This window comes from Frankliniella occidentalis, unplaced genomic scaffold, assembly GCF_000697945.3.
Source record: "Frankliniella occidentalis isolate FOCC.00 unplaced genomic scaffold, Focc_3.1 Scaffold137, whole genome shotgun sequence".
In the NCBI taxonomy this organism is placed as follows: domain Eukaryota; kingdom Metazoa; phylum Arthropoda; class Insecta; order Thysanoptera; family Thripidae; genus Frankliniella; species Frankliniella occidentalis.
Genome location: NW_026267264.1, coordinates 409,373 through 419,785, shown reverse-complemented (window position 1 = coordinate 419,785; position 10,413 = coordinate 409,373). Strand labels below are relative to the sequence as shown.

The 10,413-nt window shown below is 54.3% G+C and overlaps 2 protein-coding genes across 3 annotated transcripts in view; one reads left to right on the top strand and one right to left on the bottom strand.

Moving 5' to 3' along the window:
* The window catches only part of LOC113211050 (sialin), a gene marked incomplete in the record, with an annotated part of 17,631 nt that extends 14,622 nt beyond the window's left edge, over positions 1-3,009 (bottom strand). Inside the window, 1 exon segment of the mRNA XM_052270754.1 lies at positions 2,830-3,009. Coding sequence (XP_052126714.1) covers positions 2,830-2,949 — 120 coding nt within the window.
* Positions 3,010-6,404: 3,395 nt separating this feature from the next.
* LOC113211051 (odorant receptor 4-like) lies at positions 6,405-9,072 on the top strand. Of its 2 annotated transcripts, XM_052270756.1 has the most exons (6): positions 6,405-6,768; positions 7,110-7,483; positions 7,891-7,996; positions 8,133-8,231; positions 8,490-8,645; positions 8,758-9,070. In XM_052270756.1, exons 1-6 carry the CDS (start codon positions 6,406-6,408, stop codon positions 8,860-8,862), a joined length of 1,203 nt encoding a protein of 400 aa, XP_052126716.1. In that variant the 5' UTR covers position 6,405; the 3' UTR covers positions 8,863-9,070. The 2 variants fall into 2 exon arrangements, with proteins under 2 accessions (XP_052126716.1, XP_026285081.2); XM_026429296.2 differs by lacking the exon at positions 7,891-7,996 and having other exon boundaries at positions 8,101-8,231; positions 8,758-9,072.
* The last annotated feature ends 1,341 nt before the right edge of the window (positions 9,073-10,413 follow it).

The window sequence follows — 10,413 nt, the reverse complement described above, 5'->3', positions numbered from 1 at the left end:
CCAAGTGCTTTCGAAAAGTACCTTGTCGTCCGTTAGTCTGACGATCAGCGACGCGTCCGCGGATTAGTGGGAGGACTTGATAAGAGTGATTAGAAAACAGGAGACGGACACACACACACAAACACACACACACAGGCGGACGGGCGCGATCCCAAGCCTACCCCACTGACTGTCTGTCTGTGGTGAGGTGAGGTAAAGTGAGGTGAGGTGAAGTGAGGCGAGGTGAGGTGAAGGGAGGTGAGGTGAAGGGAGGTGAGGTGAAGGGAGGTGAGGTGAAGGTAGGTGAGGTGAAGGGAGGTGAGGTGAAGGAAGGTGAGGTGAAGATGTGAGGTGAAGGGAGGTGAGGTGAAGTGAGGTGAGGTGAAGTGAGGTGAGGTGAAGTGAGGTGAGGTGAGGTGAAGTGAGGTGAGGTGAAGTGAAGTAAAGTGAGGTGAGGTGAAGTGAGGTGAGGTAAAGTGAGGTAAGAGAGTGAGTGATCGTTCTGACCACACAATTCTTTTTATTTTTGAAATATTGCAATTGTGTGTGTGTGTGTGTGTGTGCGTGTGTGTGTGTGTGTTGCGCGACCTGTTGGGAGTACATATCTGCAGGTTATCAGCAATGATGGGACGCCGCCGTATCAAACAAGCTGATTCTTTCGCTGTTTTTAAATACATAATCACGTGCTGATTGCTGATCTGATTAGTGGGCGTGTCGTCAACTCTATCGCCCCCGTGCTTTCACCGAGGTGTGCGTGGAAAGGGCTGCCCGAGCAGGGCGGCGGGGGCGAGGCGCGCCGTGTGGGCTGGTGGGCTTCCCCTGCTCGCGGTGCGCGGGTTACGCGGCCCCCGCCCCCGCGGCCCCCGGCCCGGCCGGCCGCAAAGTGTCGACATGGCGGGCGCGGCGGCCGCGCGCGCTATCGCCCGCGGCGGCGGGGGCGGTGGCGTGGGTCGGGGGGCTGCCGATCAACCGGGATGACCATCAGATAATTGTTTTAATTTTTCCACCGTTGAACCGTCCCCGGCCGGCCGCGCTCGCCGCTTGCGACACTGTATATTGTTGTGGAGGAACTGACTTTGCGCCAGCGATGCGAGGCAGAGAAAGAGCGCAGCGCGTCGCGCTCCAGAATTAGATCCATCAGGACCGCACGTCTAAATGAGGTTTGTTTGGGTGAGATTAGGAGTACGAGGAGAGGGGGGGGGGATTATTGCACCGGCGAGATAGTGGCGCGAAGAGAGAAACGGCTGCAGCCGGCGCACTCGAGTGTGATGCAGTGGCGCACTTTGTCAAGTACGACGAGTCTACGTTTAGTACGACGAGCGAGTCTACGTTTACATCTTGTTCCTTTGTATCACGTGGTGGCGTGGTGGTGCAGTGAGACAAGGCTGCCTTATTTTGTTTTTTAAAGTTTGAGACTGTCTCGGAAGTTGAGTTTGACTAAGTTGTGGGGAGCACAACCAGGAAAGCATATGTTCTTGACCCCTGATTTCTCAAGAACATTTGCATCAGGGCATTGCAATTTTCATTTTCACCAATGCAATTTCGCTTTGGAACAAAGACAATGTTCTTGGTTCGGCCGAGCACATTTGCTTCATTCAAGAACACGCTGTTTTTTGGGTGCAGAAGAAACACCTTGGGGAGCAGTGGCAGGCAGTAGCAATAAGAGGAAATAAGAATAAGGGGAGAGGGGGCTCCGGAAGAGAGCGTATGCGTCGTGTGTGTGTGTGTGTGTGTGTGTGAGTGTGCGTGCGTGCGTGCGTGCGCGCGTGCGAGCGTGCGTGTATTCGTGTGTGTGTATATGTGTGTGTGAGAACGAGTGGTGCACACCTTGACCCGTTTGGCGCCGGCGGTGGCGGCGGGGTCCCCACCTCCTGCAGGTCCTGCTGGTCGCTGGACTCCACCTGCGGCACGTCTGCGCGCGCCGCCGCCGGTTTGAACTGCCCAGCCCTGCCCCGCCCGCCCCGGTGGCAAATGAGCGGGCGGCCCACCTAGCGACCAGTGCAGGAAATGCAAAAGGATTGTTCCCAAAGCTAGCCCCCCCCCCTCCCCCCTCCCCACTCGGTGCGGTCATACTACGTGAGCAGAGCCTCATGAATGAGTCCCCCTCCCCCACGTGGGAGAAGCCACGGTCAACTGAGGTGAACGCCGCGACCAAAAACTAAAGTAGCATGAAAGAAATGAACGCTTTGCTTTTACGGAAATAGGGATATAGGCTAGCTTTTTAATTTTCAAGGGCAATGCAGGCGTATATTTCTTTTTCTGTTATTGGGGGAGGAGACACACACAGGCAGACGGGGCAGGGCCACATCACCATCACACCATCACTTACGAGGCGGCGGCGGGCGGCGGGGGCCCTCCGTCCGGTGCCGGCCGCCCTGCCAGCGACGTGACGCCAACGACCCGAACAAAGGAACGTTTTTGAGGTAGGTGTTGCACGCAAACCTCGCTAGGAGCGATGCACCTTGCGGGGGACATATATAGACTAGGATTCACGATGGTTTTAGCTGACCGTGACGGGTATTTCGGTTGTCCATATCTCCGGAACCGTTTGAGCTACAGCAACCAGATTTTGCAGGGAAGTCGGCCTCGTAAAGAGTCACCCTTTTCTGGGGGCCGTAGAAATGGGCTAAGAACGAAGTTAGGGAGAGGTAGGTATAGTTTAGTCTTATTGTGAGCATGGCGATGGTGGGCATGTGGCGGGCACGACACGGACTAGGCTTTGTGCCAGGCTCTAGGACGGGCTCCAAGGACAGCCTCTAGGGCGGGCTGGCTGCCAAGGACAAGGACGAGGACCGAGAGAGGAAGAGAGAAAGAGAGAGGGAGATAGAGAGAACGTGCACGCGTGCTTACCGCTTCCATAGAGTCGGTGGCATTGGCAACGGTGGCGTTGTTGCCCCGCACCATCTCGACGATGGCGATGGTGAGGTTCACGCGCAGCATGTAGTTGAACATGAAGCCGAAGAACACCATCAGGTTGAGGACCTGCCGACAGTTGAGCGTCAGGCAGTCTGGAACAAGAAACAAGTCAACAGTTAGGTGTACCAAATACACACTAAGTAAAATCAAATTTTTTCACGCGTTTCTGCGTTGATTTGAACCGAGGGGGCAAGAACTCCGGGAATCATGTGTACACCTGCCTGGGAATCATCAGGTTAAAAATTTATCGAAATCAACATAAATCGCTTAAAATAAGCTGGAAACCAGCGGAACTGATACAAATTAGTCGAAATAAGCGTTTTCTACCACTATAAAACCTAAGGAATAAATATAAGCGGACGGGAATCACTGGGAATCAAGTATTTCGGGAATCATGTGTACACATCAAAAGGGAGTTATTGCCCCCTCGATTTGAACACTTTTGTGCAAATCATACACAAAATTTTACAAACGGCACGGAAAAAAAGATTCGCTGTGCCAGCTACATTAACTGGTATTTGGACAGATAACATGATAAGTTTCTGGAAATACTATATGAGCTGTTGTAATCGATTATTGACTGTAGCAGTCGATTATTGACTCTGGGAACCAATGTTCCTACAATCTGCATATTATTTCCCAGAGTCAATAATCGACTGCTACAGTCAATAATCGATTACAATAGCTCATATAGTATTTCCAGAAACTTATCAGGTTATCTGTCCAAATACCAGCCAATGTATTAGCTGGCACAGCGAATCTGTTTTTTCCGTGGGAACGTAGGTTGAACTACTTAGCGCACACTTTACATGGAAAATCTGCTCTTTATCAGATCGGTGAAGTGATGCACCGTACCGTGATGTGGACGACTTGTGAACAATTATTACCATCTTTTCTTAGATGATAACAACACTTGTTGCCCATTTCGGTACTTTATCTGCTCGGAAGTCGGAATAAGCGTCATCACGTTAGACCAGGAGCACACGGCCACGTGCCGACCTGTCAGCGAGAAAGAGCGAAAGAGAGGGAGAGAGAGAGGGGGGGGCGGATAGTTGAGTTATTCACTGGAGCACAGAAGGACACGTCGCGAAGACTCGGGTCAGCTCCCTGTCGTGCATGCCTTATCTACGGGGGGAGGGGAGGAGGAGAAGGCATTGACATGACGTACAGCACGAGCGCGAAGCGCCGGGTCTGCAGCACTGGCGTGCGCGCCGGGTCGGCCTACCCTGCCCGGGCCTGCCCCAGCCGCCGCCTCGGCCCGGCCAACCCTTCGGTCAGCAGCCGGTGCGACGGCAGGACTACTACGTCTGACTACGTCGTCACCTGACCACTCGACCCAAGAATGGATCATGCGGGTTTCGCCAAGATAAAAGTCGCATTATAAAACCGGCAGGAGAGGAACAGCTGATGAAACAGGGGAGAGCGGTGTCATCATGGTATTTTTTATTTTTTTTCGCAGTCGGCTGCTATGCCAAAACTCCTTGTCTACGTGTAAAGTTCATTGGCGCAAAGCAGCGCAAAATGCACAAGCGTCATGTATGATTGTTTGCTCTCCTATGAACTGTGCCCGTCCATGACCGTGCGTGAACTCCATGTTATTGGCTTGATAACGTAAAGAACCGGTATCGAACGTGTGTTGGTTTTCATTGAGTCGATCGTCTCACGTCGTCAGCCGCACGCATCTGTTTTTTTTTTTTTTTTTTTTTGCAAGACCCGATCCTATCCATCGTCAACCAACCGTCACACGCACGATCTACAGGTCAGGCGAACATGGGTAAAGAAAAGAAACTAAACCACGCCGGAGAGACGCAGCCCATTGGATGCATCCAAATATGGGCTTTAAAAAAATAAACGGGTTCTCCGCATACAGCGAGGACAGTGTGTACTACTGCCACTTGTCGACGACTTTCGATTTCGTGATGACATAATCGCTTTGAAAAGGAACAAGTGAACATGTGGAAAATAAAATGTCTATAGGTATACACGACCCCCACGGGCAGAAAGCGAACACGAACATTTTACTTTATTTACTTCTTTTTTTGCGACCTGTTGTATTTGCGCAAATTGAGAGGTCTTTTTTTGCTACGAAGTTCACCTTTGAACTCGATCTGCCTTGGAGTGCTACAAAACGACCCTGAAATTTTCAGATCGCTACCTCAATTCGTTCTCAGGTTATCGTGCATAGACGGACAAAAAGTGAAACTTTTTGGGTTTAGTGGAGTAATGGCCAACACCTAGATAAAATGCTCTGTTTGCGAACACCCGCAGGTAAACAGTCTCTCCCGAGAGCTTTATGACTTCGTACTTGTTACAAAGTACATTGTCCTCGAAACAAGTGCAGTTTTCATGACGACTCGAGACATATTGGAAAATCGAGAGTTTACGTCTACCCGCATTGTTAAAACTTCCGTGAGGAAAAAAGGTTTGCCTACGGTCCTTCCCATATGTTTTTTTCTTTTTCTACTGGACAGACCGTAAAGATATGAACTGTACTTCAGTGTGTAAATCCGGGGTGTCCAGCAACTGGGCGACTTAAGGTGCCCGGCGCTAAAACCTGTGCGACTTAAGTCGCACAGCTGCTGGACACCTTGTAGTTTGACGCCTTTTTCCTGCAGGACAGGACACCCTACACCCACACCTAGGACACCTAGGCTTGGCGTGGACCCTTGTGCAGGGAAAAGGATGCCAAACCAAAAGGTGTCCAGCAGCTGTGCGACTAAGTCGCACAGGTTTTAGTGTCGGGCACCTTAAGTCGCACAGTTGCTGTTGATTTACAGTATACATGCACTAATGGAGAGAAGGCGACCCGGAGAAGTCGAAAGCGCTACCAGGCCATGCGGAGCGAGGTGCGTCGCTTTGACCGTCGTGGTGCCCGGCCCATCAGTGTGCTGTACAAGTACAACATGCACGCCAGGGAGCAGGCGTCCAGCCGCCTTCGCCACAAGTTCAGGGGAAGTCCCTCGTGGCGAAGTGCTGTGCCAACGCCTTCGACACCTACGCGGCCCCCAACAACACGAGCAGCGACTCCAGGGTGATCGTGTGCGCACCCGCTCCGAGGCGCCGGCCTCCTGGTTGAATGACATGCTCTTTCGACTTCTCCGGGTCGCCTTCTCTCCATTAGTGCATAACTCGCGTCCTGCGGCGCGGCTCTTTGCATAGGTGATGGCGGCCGGTCTGATGATGGGGTTAGCTGACGACCGCATGGCGAGCCGGCCCGTTTCCTGAAATAGTGAAGTCCGTCTGCCTACGCCTGGCGTACGCCCCGCGCCCCGCGGCGCGCCCCTCGCAGCTCTGATGAGCCCCTCGGGGGCCGAATAAGGTGATATAGAGATAGGTGGCCGCAAGCGGGCGTGGTGGGGGAAAACGCGGGGAAAACTCTATATCACATTAGGGCCGAAGGGAGGTCGGCTCCAGTCCGAGACCGCGATGGCAGCCGGTGAGGTCGGTGACGACGACGACCGCCCTCCCCGCGGGGGGGCCGACCCCGGCGGCCCGGAGAAGCCCATCGACATGTTCGCCTTCAACTACATCCTGCTGGCGCTGTCGGGCATCTGGCCTCCGGAGGGCCTGCCGCCCGCGCTGCTCGGCGTGTACGTCGTGCTCAGCACCGTCGCGCACGCCTTCTTCTTCTACTCGTGCGGCGCGTACACGGTGGGCTTCCTCAACTGCGACGACGTCGACCTGGCCATGGGCGCGGCCTGCGACGTGCTCGTCGTCTACCTCACCTGCTACAAGATCTTCGTGCTGCTCAAGAACAAGCGGGTCATCAACGGGCTCGTGTACTCGCTCAGGCACGAGCTCAACGTGTCGTACGCGCCGCTGCAGCGCGCCTGCCGCGACCACGAGGAGGCCGTCAACAACCTGGCGTCCAAGGTGCGGCCCTTCACAGGACACGAAACCTACCCGGGCAGTAGGGGCTGAGCGGAGCCGCTCGAAAAAAAACTAGATTGCTAAACAATAGCTACATAGGGGAAACAACTAATTCTTTAGCTATGTAGCTAACTCGAGATAACAATTCAGATAAAAAGAGAGCAATCTAACTAATCAGTTATAGCAAGCTAGCTAATGAGTTAGCTAGCCAAAAAATTTGGTGTGTAGCTAAAAAATTAGCTATGAAGCTAAATAGTTAGTTATCCCTCATTTACCTATCGGCTTAGCTAGCTAATCGTTTTTTGTTTGTTTTTTCCGTGCGAGTGGGTTCCTCTGGTCCGCAGGTCACGGGCCGCTACTACCTCGTGCTGCTCTCCGTGGACGCCACCTACATCTTCATGTACTTCCGCGCTGAGCTGCGCGGCCAGGTGCGCATCCCCATGTGGGACCCGTTCGGCGCGCGCGTCTCCACGGGGCTGCCCTTCCTCCTGTACAGCTGCGTGCCCGTCTCGGCCGCGCTCATGTCCGGCATCCACACCACCGTGTTCGACACCATGATCCTCACCTTCAGCCTGCTGCTCGGCGCCAAGATCGACAACCTGACGCGGCTGCTCGTCACCCTGGAGGAGGACACGGGCCCGCGGCCCGCGGCCGAGGTGCGCGCCGAGCGGCAGCGCCGCCTGCGAGAGGCCGTCATCATCCACCAGAAGATCATCAGGTGCGGGCGGGGACCACCGCACCACGGACTTCCAATTTCAAAATTTCCTGACCTTTTTTTCTGACAAAACTACAGTTTCTCCTGACATTTTAAGAGAGTGCCCGGGTCCGGCCCGGAAAGCTCAAAGCTAGGTAGGCTAGGGTGCGCTACCGCGGCGCTCACTCACTGTCTCTTCTTGGGCTGCAAGGCGCAATTATCTCGCAATTAACGCACCCTGAAGCGACCTGAAACCACTTTTCCTGACACTTGTAACCCGCTTTCCAGACAGCTTCCTAACATTTCCAAATGCTGACACTTTCCTGATATTCCTGACGCGTGGCAATCTTGCGGGGCGGGGCGGGGTAGGGGTTCGGGGGAGGTCGAGTGACGCGCCGCGCCTCCCACGGGGTGCATCCGGCTGACTGCAGGTTCGTGGACAACCTGGAGCGTGCGCTGTCGTCCCTGTCGCTGGCGCAGCTCATGGAGTCCCTGGCCACCATCTGCCTCCAGGGGTATCGCCTGACGGCCGCGCCGGTGAGTGGCTCAGGGTGCTCCAGGCAGCACCTACGCAGGGATCGAGCGACGGACGACACGACCCGTGCAGTGCCGTTCAGAGTAGAGTGGGTCGGGTGACACAGGTATCGATTTGCTTGTCATGCGCGGCCCGCAGCCCTCCATGGACGAGGGCATCCCCATGATCAACTTTCTGCTGTGGCTGCTGCTGCAGCTCTGGATCCTGTGCTGGAGCGGGGAGAACATCGCCACCAAGGTGAGACTAGAGGGGGATAACCGTCGAGACGCTGTGACAAAAGTGAGATGTGGCATTAACAAAGCTCGCTCCCCCAAGAGTAGGGAATCATGCAGCCCGATTTTTTTTTCCGGAATATTGGAAACTTTTTTTTAGAAAAAAATGGGGGAAAATTTTGAAAAAAAATAAAACTGCCAAGGAAAACATTCAAGCATTTTTAAAAATTCTTGAGTACTTTTTCAAAAATACTTTTCTGGAAAATTAAAATTGCTACCCCAGAGCAAGCACCTGGCCGTGGTGGCGGCGCGCTCCCACTGGGCGGACGCCGGCCACGCCTTCCACGTCAACATGCAGATGCTGATGCTGCGAGCGCAGCGGCCGCTGGCGCTCACCGGCTTCAAGATGGTCCGGCTCAACTACTCGACCTACGTCGATGTAAGTTGTGAGAAGCTTCGCGGGAAAAGTCTCTCTCCTCGGTTTTCCTTTGTTTGTAAAATGACGTTAATTCTCTATGATTCTTTGCTGCTTTTGGGGGTTTTCTTCACAGATTGTCAAGAACTCGTACTCCCTGTACACGTGCATGCTGCGCATGCAGTCGAAAAATCGTAGCGAGAAACCGAACAGGTCACCCGAGATGAGTGAATTACCATGAAGAGTCAAGAAAAAGATTCCAACTAGTTTTGAAATATTGTCTAGTCCGATCAGTAGGGTGGGGCAAAAGCAAGTGCCCCATCCTTTAGTGTCCTCTTTCGTATTTTACTCTGTTCCATTTTCTCTTTGAAGGTGGCCAGCGCTACTGATCATTTGTGATCTTTTCTTACTTTTTTTAGGTGCAGTAGAAATTTTAATTTATATTTTCAAAATTTTGAAATTTTAACTTATTATTTCAAATAACGCGCGAAACATTTAGCCGAGATGCACGGGCCGTGCCGTGGGCATTTGCATAAAACAATGTCTGCACGATACGAGAGTTTCATAGCATATTTGATGTGCGAGATAATACGGTTTTAGTGTTCGTTGCTGAACAGCGACGAGTCCTGACCAGGAGGGGTGGGGGCAGGGGTACGTGGTGAGACGCGCCCACCGGCCTTGGCCAATCAGCGGCGGGCTTTGCAGAGTTGGCCGGTGTGCCCTAGGCAGTGCGTCAATCGCGCCTGCCGTCGTCTTCCCCCGACCTCCGTCACTACTAGACGCCCCCCCCCCCCAAGCAGACGACACGCGGCGGCGGCGTCTCTCTGCTCCGCCAGCGCGATCTCTTGAGGGGCTTTAGGCCCTTCGCTCGAGCCTTCGCTGCACCGAGAGAGTATGGCTAAGCGCGCCGCAGTAAACAGGCGGGTGTGAGCGGGCTGTGCCGGGCTGTGCTGCTCTTGGCACTGCGAGCCGTGAGCCGGTCCTCCCGCCACGCCACACCGCGCCCCTGGGCTGCCCTTGGTGTTATTGGCAGGGGGTTCGACCAGCCAGGCCGCGCGCACCGGCGCACTCGGCGTGAAGGGCGGCAGCTGACGGCCACACGCGTGTCGTGTCCTTCGGTCCACTCGCTTTTCGTCATCGGCTCACGCGCGGCTCGAGGCTTTGGGAGGCTATCAGGCTATCCTGGACAGCGACCCTGTGGGGGATGCATTAGGCCACTGCCGCCGCCGCGGCCGTCGCGGCCGCCGCCGGCCGGACGCCGGGGAAGAGGTTCGAGCCGACGCGAGGCCTCGCGACGGCTTCACAGGCTCCTCTTGGCGCTCGCCTGCCGCCTCCCCTAACGAAGGAGTATGACGTAATTCCCCGCCTGTTTACTGCACCGGGGGGCGACACCGGGTCGCACCCCGCCACCCCGCTCGGGGACGTCCACGGCGCACACGCCGAGTGTCGAGGCAGTCCGAATAGCCGTCTTGGGCCCGTGTGGGCCAGTGTGAGCACCTTATCCCATTCGGCGGAACCATAACAAAGCAGAAGCCTCTAGTCGCAAAAATATCTCAAACGCCCTTATTTTGCTGTTATTTTTGATGAAATTTCACTCTATAGACGATAGGACTACTCATTTTAACCGAAACGCACGAGAAATTTTGCATGTTATGGTTCCCGTTACGCGCTTTCTGTACAGGAAACCTAACCCTCAGGGTGGATGACTTACGATCGGAGCGCTCCGAGAGTTGATGGGGAGAGGGGTTGATGAGAGGGGGAAATATTCACACATCACTCGTGCTATTAAAAT